Source organism: Carassius carassius, chromosome 46 (assembly GCF_963082965.1).
Source record: "Carassius carassius chromosome 46, fCarCar2.1, whole genome shotgun sequence".
Lineage (NCBI taxonomy): Eukaryota > Metazoa > Chordata > Actinopteri > Cypriniformes > Cyprinidae > Carassius > Carassius carassius.
In genome coordinates this window covers 10,666,012-10,687,876 of record NC_081800.1, presented here as the reverse complement: position 1 = coordinate 10,687,876, position 21,865 = coordinate 10,666,012, and the positions used below count along the sequence as shown (strand labels likewise).

Sequence of the window (21,865 nt, the reverse complement as noted above, 5' to 3'; positions counted from 1 at the left end):
AAACACTCATTATTTCCAGAATTTCAGTTATCAAATTGATTAATCAATCATGCAGGGACTAAAAAAATTCAATACCAAAACTTATATTTCAGCATGTTTTCGTATCCAAACTTTTGACTTGACTTAAGCAAAAAACAAACAAACACACACACACACACACACACACACACACACACACACACACACGCTTGCATTTGTGGTTTCCATAGGCGTAATGTTTTTTTGTTTTTGTTTTTACTGTACAAACTGTATTTTCTATTGCCCTACACCTAAACCTACCCCTCACAGGAAACTACTGGAAATGTATGAATTTCATAAAACACACACAAAAAAAATTAATTGTGTCCTCATAAACCATATATACCAGTACACACACACACACACACACACACACACACACACACACACACACAAATCTCGTAGGAAATGTATACTCAGAAAGATGACATTAATGACTCTTTATTTATGTTTTCCATATATAACACTGAAATGAACAATACCTTCACAAAACAGACATTATTGTTCTCTTTTAACACTGATATCAATGAGCACAGGTACAAGGATACACAAACACGGTCACAATCCAAAACCAGCTACACACTTCATTTCCAAAGTTAGCTCGAATCATGCACGGCCATAGCTTGTCCTGCTCTATAGAAATAAAACCTTGGCAATGAAACTACCACTGCTACGAAAGTGACTAAAACACGTCATCTATCACTGTGAAAGTGCTTATAATTGTTATTATTATTTGTGGAAGTACCATGTCTTAATTTCTTTTTTTTGGCTACAAAATCACCAGTAAAAATAGCTGATCTCTGTAAAAAGGACACAAGAGGACAAGCCTTGGCCGTGGGTTAAAATACAAGTTGTTGTTTTTTTTCTTCTTTTTTTTTTCTGCATTTACTTTTAAGTATTCTTTAATACAACAACACTGTTCTTTATTACAAATGTACAGAATCCCATTGTTGTCAGAATAATGCCCTGTGTATAAATGCTTCCTCTGTGATACGTTCGATGATTATTTTCAGACTCGATGAAATGATCCACCACACATTTTCATACCTGAATCAGAATCACAGTTTTGGGAAGAATCGTGTTTCACATATTGTGATTTATTTCATGTTGAACAATAAGCTGAATATCGATTTCAGTATGATCCTCTCTTGGTGTTCACCACTTTGCTGAATTCCTACTACCCCCACCTCCTCAAAACAAGGAAGGAAAGAAAAAAAAGGACAAAAGGTTGGTGTCCTGAGTGGGATTTGAACCCATCCTTAAATGTCAACACACCCTTTCCTGCAGCGGACAGAAGCGAGAAAAGGCACACATGAGAAAACCACAGAGCTGTAAGCTACAGTACCTACAGAATGAGGGCTGTTTTGGTTATATCAGCTTAATGGGACAAACAGTACCTTCCGACTTTTTAGCTGTTATTGTTTCTCATGAAATGACAGAGGAACCATTTTAATTGACCTACGATTGGCACAAGTCTCAGAAAGGCCGGACTCTCAAGTACAAGGTGCTAAATCTACCCTTATTTGGTTCCCCGGAGAGGGGTTACATATGCTGACTTGCATTTGCAGATGCTACAATGCTCCAGAGAACATGCTACATTATTAGGCAGATTCAACACACTCAACCTCACCGTGCAACATTCATAGCTGCTCATCATCACTGACAGCAGGCATTTAAGAAGCATGCATCGAGGAAGAATAATTCACACATGCTTTAGGCTATCTCATGTCAGTAGTAATAACCAGATAGAAATGTTTCTCCCATCATAATAAGACGATCTGACATCTGTAGTGAGTATTCCCTCTACGCAATTTAATAGAAGGAAGAAAACTCTTCCGTTACAGATAGACCGCATCTTCAGATTGCTTTTAAAGCAAAGGAAACTCTGTGGTATTGAAATGCAACGCACACATCTTTCCTGCAGAAAAGTTACACAGAACGAGGCGAATGAGGCCGATCTGACATTCTGTGGAAATGGACAAAGATTTATGCAACTAGCATCTCCATCGTTTTCTCTGTGTGCGAAGACATGTCAATGACAATCTCAGAACGCAAACGCTCAAACCACATCTTTTTTCCCTTTATGGAAGGCCTTGTTGCCGAGAGCTAACAGATCTGATATCGTACATCTGATTTTGGATGGATAAGGGCTTTTTTTTAGTACTGGCCACAAGGTAAAAAGATATCGGTCAAAGGGCATTTGACATTTTGGACAGGATACGGATTCACATCAAACAACAACGAACAAGTCAAAGACATTTGCGATATTTTATCCCAACTCTGTTGAAGCAATGAACAGTTGTCCAGTAGCCATTTGTACCTTTTTTCAAAATAAAAAAAAGAATCCACTAACACACACCCAAACACTCGCGCACACACAAAGAAAACCTTTTGCTTTAAAGGTCATTAGTTGGCATTCAAGATTTTTGAAAAGTGCACACATGTTCTGTCCATCACAATATTGCTGCCATAATAGCAAATGAGCAACATGACCGCTGTGTACTATTTAACGAAACGACCTTCTGAATAGAGGCACAATGTTCATTTCACAACTTGCTATTATGAGTCATACAGATGTCATTGCGATGACTGGAATTTTACACGCATATCTAAGTGTGGCGTGTCCCACCAGAACTGCACAACACCATACAATATTAAAGACGGATCCAACGAGGAGAATTTTCAGCACAGTACAATGCGTCTAAACGATTACAGCCTAAGACTAATCTGTTAACCACTGTTCCATTAATGTGGCTGAGATACATACAGAGGCCCAGTGAGTTCGGACCAGAAAATAGGAAACTCTACAAACATCCTTGTATTCTTCGCTTTAGAAATGTATGTTTACATATTATAAAACACATCGTATCCTGCAACCACAGTAAACTGGGTCTATCTTTTTTTATATTATTTAGTCTTCTATCAATAGTAGGACTCACAGCTTTTGGAAAGATATTGTTTCTGTTTAGCTATTATAAGAGAAAAAGAGTTAACAATTACACTGTAAAAATATATGTATGTATATATACTATATATAGTTTTTTTGTTGTCTTTTTTCTTTTAAATACAGAATGGATATATTGTGTAGGTATGGCCATTACGGCAAAGGAATAAAGGCATCTTTAACAATCCCCACTTATGCCACGGTCACATGACCTGAGGGTAGTGTGGTTGCTGAATGGGCGGAGTAGGTAACAAAAGCACAGGTCAGTGGCACTTTGTGCATCAAAGAAATAAAAATCTAGTATAAGGCTACACAGGTGTATGCTTGTCTGATACTAGTCGAGTAAGGGCATTGTGGTTCAAGAGTTTCCGTCAGGATGGTTGGTATTCGTCTTCTGTGCCTCGCCGCAAAAACGACCGCATGCTTCCCATGGTCCGACAAAGACAAGTTTAGCAAGAAAGTAAAAATAATACATTTGTAATTCGTTAGGATTGTTCAGGGGAAACAGTTTTTGGCCACTACTGAGAGCTTGAGGAGGTATAAAGAAAAAAAAGAAAGAAAAAAAAGCACAAGAGGATCCAGAAGAATGTCTTCCTTCTGTCGAGACAGACGGGGTAAGAGTCAAAGCTGTAGGTTCCACAGTACTGGAATTGCTTTTTTTCTCTTTACATTCCTATAGGAAGTAATGCTGGTATAAGGAAAACCTTGATAATCATCATTTTTTATTCTTTAGTCCAAAAAGTTTTTTGTGTTTATTTTTATATCACCAACATTCTTTGAGACTACTAAGACTTTACAAACACATGGAGACGTAACAAAATAAATATACATTACAACCGTATCACAGTTTATAATTTCATCATAAATATTAAATAAATAATAAATAGAGATGATACTTCTCCTTCAGCTGTGTTGTAAATTTGAAAAAAAAAAAAAAAAATTGCAAATAGAGACACATACACAAGTAGAGAGAAAGAAAATGTACAAAATTATCAAAACATTGTTGGTTAAAAATATTTGCACTTAAAAAAATGTTTAAAAACTCTTATCGTCAAATGAAAAGAAGTTAAAAATTAGTGGTACATTTCCTTGCCACATTGTCATGAAGCAGAAGGGCTGTGTATATTTAAATAGGCAAATTTAAATAATAATACGGTTAAAATTAAATGATAACAAAATATAAATAAATTATAGTAGTGTCTGGACAAGTGTCCTATAATTTATAGATCAGTGACAACCAACATCTTGTCTGATGTTGAATGGACTGAAATGAAGTGCAACTCATTGTTCAAATGTAAGAGATATGACTATGCTGGGTAAATATCCGTACAGTGTAAGTACTACAAATTAATGAGAGCAAGCTAATGCTCCCGTGTGTAGTTCTAAAACAAAAACTAATAAACAATAAATGGCTGCCGAGATAAAGTAGTGTTTCAACAGGTGAAATTTACAGAGTCAACCGCATGGCACTGATAAGGTTGCACACGCATTTGCTCACTTTGTATGCTAGTACAACATCCTCTCATTTCCCACGATCCAAACGACTTTTGGTTTCTTCGGGAAAAGAAGGAAACGCTGCATATGTCTGTTCCGCTGGGGCTCATGCACGGATCACTTGTATTTGGAGCATCACTTTTGTTGTTTCAGAAGAGCAGCATACTCAAAAATGAGTAAAAGACTCATTCTTTCACTTAAAGCCTGGGCTGCACATCTTCTGGAAGTTCTACTCCCAGTTTCTTTTTCTTCTTCCAAAACTTCTCACCATTTGAATGTAAAACAAAAACTGTAAAGAAAACTAGGTTTGTCTCTTCTCCGTAAATAAAGGATTTGGTTCCATCTTCGCCTTCCAATCCAGCAGCTTTTGTGGATTTTGGTCCTCATAGTAATATATATTATATACCTCTTTTTGAACTCACAGAATGCTCCCTGGGATGAAGGTTTAGATTGTTGTTCAAAAAAACCTGAATGCCCTTTTTTGTGTGTCATATGTTTGCTCTTCCCAATGGTGCCACATTTCTATTTCTGTTCAACGCTTCTGTTTCTCATCCTCGTCTTTTGGCTTAGTCAGACCTTAATGCCTTTCACCGCTTTGTTGATGGTCTCAAGAAGGGCCTTGTTCTCTGGGTTCTGGTAGCAGTCCTTATTGGTGTACATGTCAGTAAGGGTGCTCACGTAGCTCTCAAAATTCTGCTCTGTGATTGGCTCCTGCTGCAATGGAAAACGGAAATCAGAATGGTGCTTTTAAAAAGGTGCATCTAATTCATGTAGGAGAGGAAAGTTATGGAAGCTGCTGTAGGAGTTTGTGTAACTCACCATGTGAGGCAGACGGATGTTGGCCAGACTCTGTATAAGAGCTTGACTTAGTCCAGACAGCTCCACAAATAATGCCTCATTCTGTTCTTCAATCACCTTATTCTCCTGCTCAATGTTCTTCAGGTTCTTCTCCATCGATGTGATCTGAATCACCAAAAAAGCTGATTATTTCAACTTCCTATGGAACATGTCCAAAAAAAAAAAACAGTAATATGTTGTTATTTTTTTATATATGTGGTCTTTAGTCACCGGGAGATGTGTGGCTAACCTGTGTTTGAAGGTTGACCATATCTGCCTCCATCTCATTGTTGGATTCATTGAGCTCATTGATTTCTTTATTGAGCTGCTTGATGTCTTCGTCATTGTCTAACACTGTAAAGAAAAAGATAAATGTTGTCACCTTTAGTGTTCCATAAAATATGACAGAAGAGATGATGGAGGTAAATATGGGATGTCTCACCATCACTGGCTCTGAACTTAGTGCTGAGATACTCTTCTCCGGGGAACTTGGCTTTCTTCTTGTTGAGGGAGGCTCTGGGGCAGCCTGAGAGACTAGGGCCAAATACAATTGATTCATCATCAATAATCACACAACGTAGCAGCACCATTGCTTCATGAGCAATCCCATAATGACTCAGACTAGGCCAGCACTCTAAAACCTAAATGTAGAGTGTGTAATTTCTGTTCTATAAAGCTGCGGTCACATTTACCTTTATATGGTGAAATTCTGCAGGCAAAACACTCATCTCAATAGAAAATCAATGAAACCAGGAATTTCTCATAAGAGACGTGAGGTGAACCAATATAAAGCTGCTTGATTTGCTAGTGACCTTTGAGCAAACAGTGCTTCATGCATTGCTACACTATTGACAACTTTAGCTCTATTTGGATGGGACTAGTTTCCTGAATGATGTTACAATTATTATCAAAACCATATCTGTAATTTCAGATAAACCGATTAAATATCACATGAGACTAACATTTCCATGTTGACTGCAGTGGTGGGAGTGTGTTCTGGATACGGCATTACAGAAGGTGATGTGCTGTGAGTGCATGAATTAAATGTAACACATCTTAAAAAATTTATTTTTCATAAAAGTTTAATTTATTATAAAAAACATATTGAAATAAACTTCACATGAGTTTCTAAAAGTGGCTGCTCATAATGAACCCATGTAACTGAGCAGAGAAATGTAGACATGTACCTTACCTGACACTGACAAGTTTCCACAATTTAGCTCTCCTTATTTTTATATCTATACTTTATACTTTTATAAAGTTTAAAAGATGCCATCCATATTGAAAAGTGCAAACATGCAGAATATGTGCAAACAGTATGTCATTTTGATGGGATTAGATTTCTCAAAGGTCCAGTGATTTTGTGGAAAACACAGATTTAGATGTAACTAAGAAATGCAAATTTCTCTAACCTCCTCCATGGAAAACTAGTCCTGTCCAAATAGGGCTTTAGTCCATTAAATATTTCTGAAGTTCATAATGACTGTTTCCCAATAGGTTTCCCACCCCAAACTCAGGCCACTGGATGAAACAAATTTCACACAGCAGTCAAAACCATATTTTCTCTATTCGAGTACCTGCGGTGGGTGAGGAAGCTGCCGTTGGCGTGTCCCGATCCGTCACATCCCGGTGTGGGACAGGTTGGGCCTTCTGTCTTAAATGCCTTCCAAGAGAATGGAGACCCGTTCAGCAAACCCTCCTTCTGCCGTCTGGCTGCCAACGGGCATCCGTATGCACTGCGGTGAGTGGCGTATTTCCCACTGATGTGACCCAGGCTGTCACAACCTGGCACTGGGCATCTGTGAGAGAAGGAAAAAGATGATGATGGAGGGAATAAAACAAATAAGTTTGGTTAGATATCGTGAGAGCATTTATTCCATCAGAAATATCACCTTGCCATTGACTTTACTCTCAGTTCCCATCTGTTTACTCTCTGTCTCACTTGAGTCTCTATTCAGTTTTGTAACGAGGGCCATATTTAGCTACATACTTTGCCCAACAGTCACTGTGAATATTACAACATTCAAACTAAAAGAAAAAAAAAAGAAATTTTGGGAATACATTGGGAAGCTTGAGTGCCACCATATGCCGACTGCTCATTGACTGGAGTGGAATCATGTGGATAAAAATCTCCTACGCTTGGCAGTAGTAAAAAAAAAAAAAGACAAAAACCCACACATTGCGCTGCAGATGACTTACTAACAAAAACATGCACAATATTTCAATACCCCATGAGCCATCTGTGCTGTAATATATTCAGTTTTTATTTCCTCAACAGTATAACTAGGCATCTTTGTCTTCTTGCTTTTAGAAGTTAAACAATGGGATAAAACTCACAATGCCATTTTCCAAAATAATTTGAACATTAATGGCACTAGTTTGCCATGCGGGGCTACATGCACTGACTCATTAGCTCATGTACAAGAGAGTTATTTGGAAGGTTGCCAAGGTGATATTTAACAAAGTAAAACACAAGCAGTATTTTGGGATCACAAGTGGTTCTAGATGGAAATGCTTGATTATGTCACTTCTGTTTGAATGAAGAGGGGTTTTCTAAACTGCTTTACACTGTTGTTAAATAACTGTGCGGTTGGACAAACATTTGATAACTCCTTTACAATATTCCCGCCTAAATTGTGCCTTTTTTACCATACAGTAAGTAAAGGGGAAAAGCCTTTGGCTTTCTATGTAGTACGAACTTTAAGAGCTCGGAGTCCTCCTTGTCGTCCTTGATGGGAGTTGTTTTTATTCCACCTTTCTTGGCCCGTGGACACCCAGACAAACTGAAAATAGAGAGTATGCAGCTCATGATCAGAGGAGCTAGAAACTTAGAACAATAAGGTTCCAGCACTACTGATCCAAAGCAATGTAGGAAACCAAACTCAATTACTATTAAGAAAGATGCAAGCATACACCATATCCTGACCAGGCACGATGCAACAAGTTTCCACCAATGTCAATCTCACTGACAGCGTAAAGCTACATGACGTGACCAAATCACAGCCAACTGAAACATATTTGATATGTAATAGATGGTAAATTTAGATAAACTGGGACAATTTTCCTTACCAAGATGCCAAAAAGTGGCCCAATTTACCTGAATCTCTCAACAACTATGTGGAGTAGAAGTCTAGACTAATAAGAGGGGACCAGTGTGGGAGGGTCTACTGAGCGGCTACATGACAGAAACAGAAATCAAGTGACCTAATTTTTTTTTTCACTAACTATCATGCAAGGCATGATTAACGTAATGTCTCATGGCTGGTTAGGAAACAGTGACCTCAGCAAGCTTTTAGATAAACAGAGAAAAAAGAAAATGTCTCAGGTTACTTATATAACCATGGTTCCCTGAGTAGGGAACGGGACACTGCATCCTCTAGGGGTCACTATGGGGAATGCTTCGTCGTGAACCGTGTCTGAAGCATACATTGAAAAACACCAACAGCATGTTGTATGGCGACAGCCCATGACGTCACTACCCGTGCGACTGTAGTATAAATAGGCACCGGGAGAACATGTCATCCACTTATTAGTCTGAAGCTTGCGTCTAGAGGATGCAGTGTCTTGTTCCCTACTCAGGGAACCATAGTTACATAAGTTACCTGAGCATTCCTTTTCAAGGGAACTTTGAACTGCATCCTCTAGGAGCCGCTATGGGGAACTGTATACCCACGCTACCATGCTGAGGGGAGTGCTGGCCCATTGCGGAACCATGGTGATCACTAAGTACCAACTCTACCATTTCCATGGAAGTTGCCCCTGGGATGATAGACGGCTGTCCATTTAATTATCCCTTATGACCAAAGACCTAGGCTAGATACCCAAACTTACCTGTTAGGGCCAGACTCCTGGGTCCGGGGTAGAGGTCAAGGCTTGGAATCAAGAATAAATTCCTATCAATGGACACGATTAAGAGCCTAGCATCATACTAAGTCTTGGCCTGTCACACAGGGGCTACTGCTTGCTCTTATATAAATTTGCTGAAGGAAGTGTCTCAACAGACCCCTAGTAGCAACACCCTGTTTAAATAGGTATCCTGAGGATACATAGGTGGAGTGGCGCCCAAGATGAAAACCTTATAGTTTTTTTTAGAAAAGAATGCAGAGTACTAGCGTTCAAACTTACTACAATGTGGATGTTAGAAAGTGCAACACACCCAGTTCTCAATGAGAGAGGAGGCTCAACCTACAGCATGTTCCAATGCTGGAACGACTAGCATTAGGTTACCTGGCTGATGGAGCATAAACCCAGCTCTCAACGAGAGAGGGGGCTCGACCTACAGCATGATTGTTAGAATCAGAAAGGTAAGCATACTGCAAGCTAGTCAAAAAATCATCAGAGAGGCAGAGGAAGAGTCTAGTTCACTTGATGCTGCTGGTTTCACGTGCTCTGGAAAAATGGAGAACTCAACTTTCACGTGAGAGGAGAATTCCAAAATCAGAAAGGAGTAGCACGCTCATAGGCAACCCTTTTTGTAAAGGGAAGCGCTGCTAAACTACCACAAGAACAGCCCTAGGAGGAAGGATTTCAAGGGGAGAGAACTCGACTGCACCCAAAAGGAAACACCATGCTCACAATAACCCTCAATGCTGAGGGAAGTGATGCTTCAAAGTGTGTTAATAGACACACTGGTTGAGTGGAGCCCAAGGTACTGGGGTCTAACCAACTCAGAGAAAGGGAACGAAGCTAATACACGTAATCCTTACTGTACAGCAGTGGTTCCCAACCTTTTTCAACTCACGGCCCACACAACCAAACACATATGTTTCCGCAGCCCACAGCAACAAAATTAACTGACCCCACTATTGTTGGGTTAATAACTTAGTACTCAGAAGCTAGATTGTTAACTGTCTTTATTGAATGAACTGGCAATGAACAGAAAATAACTCAGGCTGGTACTGCTTGGCACAACTGCTGTTGTTCTGTAGCATATGCAGCAAAAATATCCAAGATAAATTGGCGGTTTATTCTTAAACCAATCAGCGAGCTCGAATAGTGGAAGCATAGTTACAGTTTAATATTTATTTTTTGTTATTTGATTATATGAAATGATGTTATTATATTATGACTCAGACATTTTTACATATATGAACAATATTATTATTTCTTTTAATAGTAATTGGCGGCCCACCTGCAAATTGAATACCATCGCGGCCCACAGGTTGAAAACCACTGCTGTACAGGATTTCAGAGTGCGGACTTTCTGCATTACCCAAATATGTTCTCGCAAATGCCACCTATACTACCCGATTGATGCCTCAGCAAGAGGGGATATCCTGGTGACCAGAAAGCCCCTCAGGGCAAGCTAGCCGGACATCCAGGAAATTTTGCTGTGCCGTGCTGGGGGCCTGATGTTCAAGAAGGCTCCCGCAGAAGCCTATTTGAAGGCCGCTCAGCGTACCTTCGCCTCCCTGAACTTCTCGACTTCCGTCTCGATGGAAGTACCGAAAAGTTCGGAAGGTGAAACTGGAGCATCAAGAAGAAAGCTCTTTTCGGAGGCGGCCTGCTTAGTAGTAGATAGAGCCAGATCTGTGGCACAGCTCAGCTACCTCATTGGGAGAAAGGCCCTTGCCTTTATCCAGGTCTTTCAGTAGATCAGCCATATATGCCTAGAACACCGCCATCGTGTGCAACGAAGCCACAGCCTGACCTGCTGCTGCATATGCCCTGCTATTTAGGAGATGTATCCTGATTAGTATCCTGATTATTAGATCGCTTCCACAGTAAGTCCAGCCTCGCCGTGGCGCAATCCAAAACCTCCAACAGCTTATCATAAGCAGGGCAGAAGGATTGGGAAGGCTCAGCCTCACCTTCTTCAACATCCTCAGATGACATCTGCTCTTCCTGTCCCAAACACAGCAGATCACTGGCCCCAGATCAGATGATGTTAAGGAAATAACATCATCCTCCAACGGCTCTCTCTTGTCCACAGCCGACGAGCATGAGAGGGAAAGACCCTCTTTAAACTCAGATCAGCCAGATACGCCTGTGATCCCTATGAGCTTGTTCTCCTTCGTGCCTCAGCAGCGTTGGGTCCTGAACCGCGGGAAGCAGATGGCTGCCCCTCTTTCCTTGAAAAGAGAGACAAACGAGAGCAGAGCTTTTTCATCGAAAAAATGCTCACAAGGCACACAAATTGCTCCCTCAAGGACATTGCGTGCGTGCTCTTCGCCTAAACAAAAAACGCAGAGATTGTGTGTGTCATCAGGTGTCAAATAATGATGAAACAGATGCACACATCCTCTAAATGTTTTGCTAGTGCTCGCCATGATAGAATAAAGATTGCTCTCACCACGTTCAAAATGCATGCTTCAAACAAAACAATCAGTGAAGATGAAGTAGAGGATGACGTGTTCTCCCGGCACCTATTTATACTATAGTCGTACCGGTAGTGACGTCATGGGCTGTCGCCAGTTGTTGGTGTTTTTCAATGTATGCTTCAGACACGGGTCAAGATGAGGCGTTCCCCATAGCGACCTCTAGAGGACACAGTTTAAAGTTCCCTTGAAAGGGAACTGCACAAGATCTAAAATATTCTTTAATAATGGGACGGGTAATAAATTAAGTGTTGCATACACGTGTGTGTCTAATATACAGCTATCACTAAACTTCTCTGTCCTATTTGTGTATTATGTTGGTAGGGGTTATTCAACAGCCCATACCTCCTGTGAGACGCGTAGTTACCAGTGATATGACCTGAACCATCACATCCTGGAGTTGGACATCTGGGAAAGTGAAGTCATATGTTAAATGTGATGGGTTATATTACCTGCAGTAAACTTGAACAAAGGCAGGGGTGGTGTGTAATTTCAGAATAATATTAGGTTGAATCTTAAGTACTATATATATTTTATTATAAAGAAAAGAGTAAAAGCAACATTTAGCTGAGCAGACCCAAGTGAACAAGAACAAAGAACAAGATCAGAAGCAGAGCTGACATACTTGAGTTCAGATGTGTGTGCTGCCATGAGGGACCGAAGACTCTTATCAGCGAGAGGACACCCAGACAGGCTAAATATATTGAAAAGAAACAAGGGAGAGAAAAGAGAGAAGGAGAAGATAAAATGAAAGAACCCAGAACATCCCAAGTCGGTGTAAAAAGCAAAGAGCAAGCAAGAGTTAAGCAAGAAATAACATCCACGTGAGGTCTTGTTTTATTCAATATTTCCCTTTTAAAGGCAAAATAAGGACAGAGAGGTGACCTCCAAACACTGTATACCTGCGATGGGATGCATAGTTTCCGGTGATGTGTCCACTGCCATCACAGCCCGGAGTAGGACACCTGCAAAGGACAAACACAAATGTCTGACTGAGTGAAATGTTTCCACTGTGCTGAATATCAGTTTGTGCAAAGAAACGCATACAAATTTGATCTGACTTACAGTAGGAGCTCTTTCTTGTTGTCCTTGGGCTGGAACCTGACCTTGAAGCTGGGGGTTGTGACCTCTCCGGGGTACTTCCTGTCATCAAGGCTCTCCTGCATCATGTCACAATCCTCAGGGTCAGACGAGGCAAATGACTGCGTGCTGTGGTCCATCTGTGCAAAGATAGAATGTATATTACGCTGGTTTGCAAAACAATAGATAGATCAGGGCTCATCTAAATGAAATCGGAAATGGCAAATGGTTGTACCTCTTCTAGCTCCTCTTCTCTCTGTCGATTGGGCTTGGTGTAGTCCAGAGGCCCCTCCCACTCCTCTTGTTTGTAGGTGTGTAAAGAGTGGGGTGAGATGCTGCTGTTGACGTGGTGAAGAGATGCGGACGATGATAAAGATGATGAAGACAGATCAGGGGAACGCACTTCAGGGCTGGCGCAAGATATGCCCACTTCTCTCTTTATGGGCTTCTTCATGCTTAGGTCCAAGGTGCCATTCTCATCCACCTCAATTTCCATACTCTACAACAGGAAAAAAAAGTATATTAATTATTTACTGGCTTTGTGATTAAACATTTTTTAATTTTTTTTTTTTTACATTTTACAAAATAATCTGAGTGGTTGCTAGAGTGTCATGGGGTGATTGCAAAGGCATTGCTATGTGGCTGCTAAGGGTGTTTAGGTGTTTGTGAATATGGTGGGTGTTTGTAAATAAATCACTTGTTAGCATGTTGTGGGTAGTTAGCAAGGTGTTGCTATGCAGTTACGTGGGTGTGCTGTATTGTTTTTTTTTTAGCTATTTGCTATGTGGTTGCTAAGGTGATGTGGGTGTTTGTAAATGCGGTGGGTGTTTGTAGAGTGTTGTGAGGGTTTATAAACAATATGAGTGTTTGTAAGGTGTTGTGGGTGTTTGTAAATGTGGTGTGTGTTTGTAGGGTGCTGTGGGTGTTTGTAATTGTGGTTGATGTTTGAAAGGTTTTGTGGGTGTTTGTAAATGAGGCGGGTGTTTATAAATACGTTAAGTGTTTGTATGGTGTTTTGGGTGTTTGTAAATGCAGTGTTTGTTTGTTGGGTGTTTGTCTCAGCTTCATTTTGATGGTTCATAATGCGGCAGCTAGATTGTTGACAGTAACAAAAAAGAGGGAGCATATTACTCCTGGTCTTGCTTCATTGCACTGGCTCCCTATCAAATTCAGAGTTGATTTTAAGATCCTTCTTTTTGTACACAAGGCCTTGCAAAAGTCATCCCCGGATTATATCTGTGATCTTATCTAGCCATATATAACCTCTAGGTCATTAAGATCTTGTAACCAGCTTCTTTTATCTGTCCCTCATTCTCGCTGTAAATCCAAAGGTGACAGAGCTTTCGCTGTTACTGCCCTTAAACTCTGCAACAGTTTGCCCTTTACCATCAGGGCCTGTCCATCGCTCTGTGTTTTTAAATCAAACTTAAAGACACATTTTTATGCCCTTACATTTGAGTGATGCTGTGTACGGTACTTTTGATTTATGTTTTTTTTTATATATATATATATACATATTTTTATTTTATTTCTTTCCCCTTTTAATTTTTGATCTATGTTGCTTCTTAAGTAACCTTTTATTGTAAAGCACTTTGGATCAACAATGGTTGTGTTAAAGTTGTGCTCTGTAAATAAAAATTTACTTGACTTGTGGGTGTTTGTAAATGCGGTGGGTTTTTGTAGGCTGTTTGTAATTGCGGTGGGTGTTTGTGTGCGTTGTGTGTTTGTAGGTTGTTTGCTGGTGTTTGTAGGGTGTTGTGAGTGTTTGTGTAAATGAGGTGGGATTTTGTAGGGTCTTTGTAAATGCGGTGGGTATTTGTGTGCGTTGTGTGTTTGTAGGTTGTTTGCTGGTGTTTGTAGAGTGTTGTGAGTGTTTGCAATTGCAGTGGGTGTTTGTAAGGTTTTGTTGGTGTTTACAAATATGGTGGGTGTTTGTAAACGTGGTTGGTGTTTGTGAATGCTTTGTGTGTTTGTAAGGTGTTGTGGGTGTTTGTAAATGTGGTGAGTGTTTGTGAATGCAGTGTGTGTTTGTAGGGTGTTTGTAAATGCAGTTGTTTTTTTATGGTGTTGTGGGTGTTTGTAAATGAGGTGGGTGTTTGGAGGGTGTTGTGGGTCTTTGCCAAGGCAGTGTAATGTTATTTCTTGGAAAAAGTAAAAGTATGTAGTAAAATACGAAGTAAAACAAACAGAATAAATCTGAACAACAAAGTACACAGTTCATTACATATGTTACTGTTGTATGTAGATGGATGATGCATGGATTAGTGCTAAAACAGGCATGTTTACATATTTGTGTGCATGAATATGAATCTGGCAATGTGCACACAGAGTAGGCACTGATCCCAGTCTGATTAGCGTTGAGCCACTGGGCCTTTCTGCCCATTTATCTTCCCCTTTTATCCCCTTCTGCTAAAAACATGTCAGGAAATCGAAAAATAATGAAGTAGTGACTCCCTGGGCTGAGGAGAAATCTTTTTTTTTTTTTTTATCACAATATCGAGGACAGAGCTTCTCCAATTACAATATAGATCCCAGAGTTTTCAGATGGAAAAGTGGGGTGAGAGGCTGATAGATTGTGTTTTTGGGTGTGCAAAGGGACAAGGGAAGAAAATAAAGAAATATGGGACAGGAAATTGAGGGAATGAGAGAGAGATGCCCTCATTTGCATTAACCATGGAAATATTGAATAAAAGAACATGAAGCACCTGGTCCTGCCCTATCTAGGGAGCTCACTATCAACTTAATGCAATAACAACATGAAGAGGAGACAAGGATGAAATGAATGGAGGGACAGATGAAAGGCAGGGGAGATGACGCAATGAGATCCCAACAGCAAGCAAACACATTCTCACTACCGTTACATTCATCTGACACAAACCCTGCTGAAGATCAATCACACATAGAGACAGACTTTCTTCAATTAATGGATGCTAACCATTAACAATTACAAATCTACACATGGTATGACAGTGTTGTGGAAGCTGGTGTGAAACTGTAGCCTGCTAAGCTAAGTAGATCAGAGTAAATCAGAGCAGCATTCATCTGGCACAATAAAAACAATAAGGATCTTAATTAGGGTGCCAGCATCACATTGAACACATACTAAACTAAATGCAGCTGATAAGGCTAATTTGAATAAATGAATGAAAAAAAAAATTAAATTAAAAAATCAGTACAAAAATATGTAAAATTATTTATAGGAGCTTCTGAGAACACTGTTGATCAAAGACTCAGATCAAAAGAAGAATTTGTGATTTTTTTTAAGTCAGTTGAATGTAATGAAAATTAATCCAATGAACCAAATTGCTAAAATGTTTGCTTATTGCCTCAGCTAACTTAGTTTCAATTTTTTTGTTTAGTTATTAGAATCACCTCTTAAAGTTGGTAACTTGCCAAGTCTGTCGCTATTGGAAATTTCTAGGCCAACTGTTATTATATACTGTTTTACGAGTATTTCTAAAGTAATCTGTAATTTTCCATTTCATGATGGAAATTGCTAAAATGTGTGGACCCCAATGATTGATAAAGTTGAATGATGACCTTCACTGCTGTGCGATTATTTGAGTTTTTATTTGAATTATTTTTTATGGCAATGTATTTCGGATAAACCCACCTCTAAATTCCATATAAAATACAAATACAAAATTAACTGTGATTTGTTAAAAGTCTGGCTGTGTTACATGAGATTATGTTCTGTACCTTATCTTGGTGTCTGATGCTGAGGTTCTCTGGTCTCTCCCAGCAGCGCGTGGACAGGTTGAGGATTGCAGTGGCGGCCATGTGGGCAGCTTCGGCATCATGGGAATAATCATAGCTGCTGGTGGAACTTTTTCCATAACCAACGTGCAAGCTGGGACTTGGGGGGGAGGCCCTGGGGAATGGAGGTTTGGCTATGGGAAAAAGAGAACATTAGGCTAGTTAATAGTAAATATTTGATCTTTTCATTTAAGGGCACTCCACCAAACTCAATTACTGCTAACCTTGATGTTAGACAATAAAGAATCTTAAACCTTATCTGTACTATTCACAAAGCACACCATTTACACTCATCTCTGTGCTGCAAGGAGTGTATTATGCATAGCATTCATAAAACGGGACTAATCCTGCTCACATTTGAAGGCTTTGGGTGAAGTTTCGCTGGTGTGAATCTTTGGGGCAAGCATGCGCTTGCCGAACACCTGCACGTCGAAGCTTGCATAATCGAAGGACACCTTGGAATACTTCTCCAGCTCCTTGGCCAGATTAGCGTGTGGCGTGGCGGGCATGAGGCTGGGACTGTAGCTGCCATGAGGAGGAATCTCCAACTGCTTCACAAAACACATGGGCCTGAAAAAAATGGGTAGAGAGAGTTTCCATAATTTTTTTTTCCTCCACAAAAGAATCAATATCCCTGCAGTGAAGAAAAAAGAAGCATAAAAGGATAAGTGTAAGTGAGCATAAAAGATCAAGAGTGAAAGAGTGGGCTGGAATTAGACAGCAGAAGAGAAGCGGAATTGAAAGACTGACAATGAGCCAAAGATACAGTGAAAAAGAAAAAGGAAGGAAAAGTCCCATGGATAAATAGCCGGCAAAAGAGTAAATGGGAGAGAGAGAGCGAGAGAGAGGTTTTAAAGCAGGGTGACTGAAGGAGAAGAGGATTAAATAGTGTCTTATCAGCACTGAGCACATTAGCATATCATATAGCATGGAATTGAAGCCCTAAAACCAACCCCTTTTCCTGGAGTACCATGAGCCATTGCGGCCCTTTCTCTGTTCTGAAGAAAAACTCTGAAAAGAAATTTGCTGTGTTCCAGAAACTAGTGAGCTGCTTACTGAGAAGGCATTTTAGGCATCGTAGATGCTCCCGATGTGAAGGCTTTTTAAAAATGTAAACCGCTTCCTAATATGTCACATTTTAACCAAATTCTAAGGCAGCAGCAGTGCTTGTGTCCTTCACAGAGAAGGCAACCCCAGAATGAATTGCAATGGCAAATGATGCAAGAAATATTGTTCAATAAAATTCAAAAGGATTATTTTACTCAGTATTTGCCCACACTGTGCAGTTTTATGCTTATTAGAATATCAAGCTATTAGCTTAGCAACTTTATATTCACTTTTATTCACTTCAATACCATGACTTAGGTGCCCTTGAGCAAGGCATCGAACCCCCAACTGCTCCCCGGGCGCCGCAGCATAAATGGCTGCCCACTGCTCCGGGTGTGTGCTCACAGTGTGTGTGTGTGTTCACTGCTCTGTGTGTGTGCATTTCGGATGGGTTAAATGCAGAGCACAAATTCTGAGTATGGGTCACCATACTTGGCTGAATGTCACTTCACTTATATAAGACTGTATATTTACCTAGATGGTTCACTCATATTACTATGAATGAGAGAAAATGCAACATGAAATATGGTGAAAAAAGTTCAACCTTCTATAAATAAAAGAGCCAATCGCCAATTGGTAAAGTTATCACATCACTGCAGCTGCCATTAGAAGCTCTGGTTCCCATAGAAACAGTCAGTATCTTGAATCATAAACTTGATAATGTACATGCACATTAATTGGGCCAACCTCAATTATGCATTTTTAATGCTATTTGACTGTGAAAAAAAAAAGTTTGTGGAATATTTAATATAAGATTTTGTTGCTGATTAGGAGTAAGGTATTTGAAATGTGACCTTGGCAAGCAGTTTTTGTAATTTATTTATTTTAATTCAAGTAGGTAGGAATTTGTCTTGCAATCCTGAAATGACCTTCCTTAAAAGGGACTTTGGTCAAACTCCATTGCGAGTTGAATCTACAGCTTCAGTGAGGGTTCGGATGTTGTTTTAGAAGTGAGCAGTAGGTGTCTTGCTAGGTTTTGGAAACTAGCTAAAGAATGCTAGCATGAGGGTGTGCGTGTCATTGCGGACTATAACACTGTGTTCTTTATTTAACATCATTAACAGATTTCAGGCATAAATCAGACATGGTTTGAAGGAAAACACGCACGCACACATCTATGTGTGTTATGATCTGCGTGACAATGGCATGTAAAGTATATTAGCCACTGCTTCCTGTCTCTTCATTAGTCAGTGCATCTCATTATCAGGGATGGAATGCGGAGCCGTCAAATGTCTCTCTGGTGACTTCTCATTGTCGACATCTTGCCTTAATGGGCTTTCTCAGTGAACTGATGCTCATTTAAATCAGAAGAACACTAATAAGAGAGGACTGCTTATTATTTTCATAATCCGCATTGCTTTGTCTGACCACAGACATGCTTCCTGAAGGAAAGTAATTATTTTTCTAATACTCCATGCCCTGTAAGTCCCATAATTATCTTATCAGTGGCGTAATTAGACTAGCAGGTTTGAGGCCCAATCCCAGCATGAAACGGCAGGCTGTGCTGTACTAGAAGGGCAAAGGAAAAGGAGGACAGACATTCTGAAACGCCTGACCAAACGTGCTGTGGTAAGTGAGTTCAGTCCTGCAGTGACTGACAGCCATGCTAACCAACCACAGCAGGTACATTTGATGGACACATACTGCTGACATGGAAGCTGAAGGACAGGAGGAGACTGAACACGGGGTAAGTTTGCTGTTGCTGGGAAAAACATGAATAAATGCTGGTATTTACAGTTCCTGGGTTTGTTTTGTTGGGGTTTAGGGCTCACCTGAGAATGCGGTCAGAGTTTAGGCTGCCTTTGATATGCTCGCCCATGGGCTGGGGCAGGTGTTGCTTGTCGTGACTTTTCGGGAGCTTTTCAGCAGCAGCGATGGGACATCCAGACAAACTGAAGGAGGTGGAAATGGGAAAAATTATTACAAATAAAACTTCCTTATTGGCATTAATGGTTTCGTGAAGAACCTTTAACATCCATGGAATATTTCCATTGCACAAAAGACTCTTATAATGGAAAATAGATATTTTAAGAACTGTTTACCAAAATGCTCTTTGGGGTATCCACAATGGTTCTATTGCATAGCTACAACAGACCCTTTTGGATCCTTTATTTTCAAGAGTGCACCAATGTCATTATGTGGACAAAATTAACCAAGAATATACAATTGGGGATCTACCATGTGGTCACCAAAAGGAAAACCATCTCGAAAAAGGAGCCTCCGTACCTGCGGTGTGTGTTGCGGTTGCTGTTGACATGACCCTGACCAGTGCAGCCTGGTGTTGGGCACTTTAAGACATTCTCGTGCATGGCCAAAACTGACACCAATCAATCAGAGCACAGAAAGGAACAAGTCAGCCAATAAAAGGACTTCTTGACCCCCAAAAAACAAATTCTACCAGCATCGATTTGGAACTAAGAGATGACAGGTTTAGGAAAGGACATGCACAATACTAGATGTCTAAAGTACAGTGTTTCATCTTTTCTTTTGCAGATTATCACACAATCAAAAGATGTATCTGTAGTTTGATGTTGACTCACTCTCTGGAGGGATCCGATCTTTGTGTGGGCAGCCTGACAGACTGCGGTGGTGGGGATAGAGTCCTGTCACGTGACCCGTTCCATCACACCCGGGGGTTGGGCATTTGATCTCTCGCTTCTCTGATCTAGAACTCTCTGTGGGCAGCAAAACACCTGTCAGTCAAACCTTATCTGAAGACATTATCACTTCTGTCAGGACGGAAATGTACAAAAGATGGGCATATTACCACACAGGTTACACACAAACATGCTCTCTGGTTTCATGTTCACTGGAAGTTGTTAAAGTTGCTTTTGGACCCATGAGAGGGCACATTTACGGTGTTAATTACGGTCATTATGCGTGCGGGCAGGTGGATGTTTCCATACAGGATTATTATCTTCAGTGAGGGTGCGCTGAGGTTTATTGGACTATCTACTGAAAAATTGAGCTCATTAAACAGACTTCACCATTGGCAAAGAACATCTCTATATTATACAGAAGGAGTAAGTATGTGGGGTCCAAGGTAAATGAATGAAAGTGCAAGGACAAAGGCAAAAAACATGAAAAACAGACGGTAGAGAAAAAAAAAGAAAAAGGAGAGAAAGTGAGAGATGTAGAGAGAGAAAGAGCTTGCATGTGCGCTCCAGTGGCTCCTTAATTAAATGTTGAAATGTTAACAAGACATGCACCTCCTAATTAAAACTGGTCGGAGCGTGAGGAGGCCAGTTATAGAGGGGGTGTGGAGCCCTACCGAGCGCTCGGCTGAATTCAGCACTACACGGACCGGGCACGGTGCCAACCCAGAGCAAAACAACACCACAAACAAAACCAATAAACAAATAAACACATGCCAAACCAATCTAATTACACACACCCTCTTTCCCCTTCAACTCTCTCTCTCTCGCTCTCTTTCTGAGTGCTTCAGTAATTATAGACTAAGGCTGGAGTTTATCTATGGAAACCAATTCATTTGACCCATTTATACTCTCCAGATCGCTTCCCCCATTATTAATCTTGCAGTTCTTTGCCTGAGCGAGAGCTTGCCATTTTAATCTTCTTTCTGATTAATCATGTGTGGGTGTTTATTTATGAGAATTTGTTGATATTTGAGCACTTGTGTTGAAAAATGCATATGTGTGAAGTTTAAATAGCACTCTGAGTGCACTTATGTAATGCATTTCTTGCATTAGAGAGTGTATATATTCATTCCTCAAACACAAGCATAAAGAATTTCTGTACACAACATGAGTATTGTGTAAATGTTCGCAATGGTGCGACAACTGATAATATGAAACAGTTTTGCAGGAAGGCTATGTATGAATTTCCACAACAGTTATTTAATCAGCTGGATTCAGCTGACACAATCTAATTCATATAACAATTATTATGTAAAATAAATTGTTACAGTGTTGCAACAATATTATAATTTTTTTCGTAAAATCTATGAAGATATTATGAAAATCTATAAAAAGATAGAATTAACACAATAATACTGTTAAAATAGTTAAGTCTTAATACTCAGTTAGTAAATTGTTCATAGACTGATGCACCAGTGGTTGTGCAATTTCTTTACATTTTTTTTCCATAAATGATAAATGATCGCATTACTGTTAATAATACTCTTAAGAATGGTTATGAAAGCATTTTTACATAACTTTACAAAGATTTACATAACATTGGTTTTACACACTGTAAAAATCCTAAACAGATGCGTTGACACATTAGTTTATATTTTTTCAAAAAATTAAGAAGATACTATGTAAAGACATTGCACAAGCATTCTTATATAAAT

At 39.9% G+C, this 21,865-nt stretch overlaps 1 protein-coding gene across 4 annotated transcripts in view; it reads right to left on the bottom strand.

Annotated features, from left to right (window-relative positions):
• Nucleotides 1–872: 872 nt before the first annotated feature.
• The window catches only part of LOC132129733 (myelin transcription factor 1-like), a 42,031-nt gene continuing 21,038 nt past the window's right edge, over nt 873–21,865 (bottom strand). For 2 of the 4 annotated variants that reach the window (XM_059541436.1, XM_059541438.1), the window contains 16 exons: nt 20,094–20,228; nt 19,780–19,870; nt 19,326–19,445; nt 16,802–17,016; nt 16,390–16,580; nt 12,926–13,189; nt 12,676–12,830; nt 12,513–12,575; nt 12,236–12,304; nt 11,956–12,018; nt 7,993–8,076; nt 6,871–7,092; nt 5,736–5,827; nt 5,544–5,647; nt 5,276–5,419; nt 873–5,167 (listed from right to left, as the gene is read on the bottom strand). In XM_059541436.1, the coding sequence (XP_059397419.1) occupies nt 5,027–5,167; nt 5,276–5,419; nt 5,544–5,647; nt 5,736–5,827; nt 6,871–7,092; nt 7,993–8,076; nt 11,956–12,018; nt 12,236–12,304; nt 12,513–12,575; nt 12,676–12,830; nt 12,926–13,189; nt 16,390–16,580; nt 16,802–17,016; nt 19,326–19,445; nt 19,780–19,870; nt 20,094–20,228 (2,153 nt within the window). In that variant the 3' untranslated portion in view covers nt 873–5,026. Of the gene's footprint in view, nt 5,171–5,275; nt 5,420–5,543; nt 5,648–5,735; nt 5,828–6,870; nt 7,093–7,992; nt 8,077–11,955; nt 12,019–12,235; nt 12,305–12,512; nt 12,576–12,675; nt 12,831–12,925; nt 13,190–16,389; nt 16,581–16,801; nt 17,017–19,325; nt 19,446–19,779; nt 19,871–20,093; nt 20,229–21,865 lie in introns of all 4 variants that reach the window. The other 2 variants (XM_059541435.1, XM_059541437.1) reach the window with 1 other exon arrangement.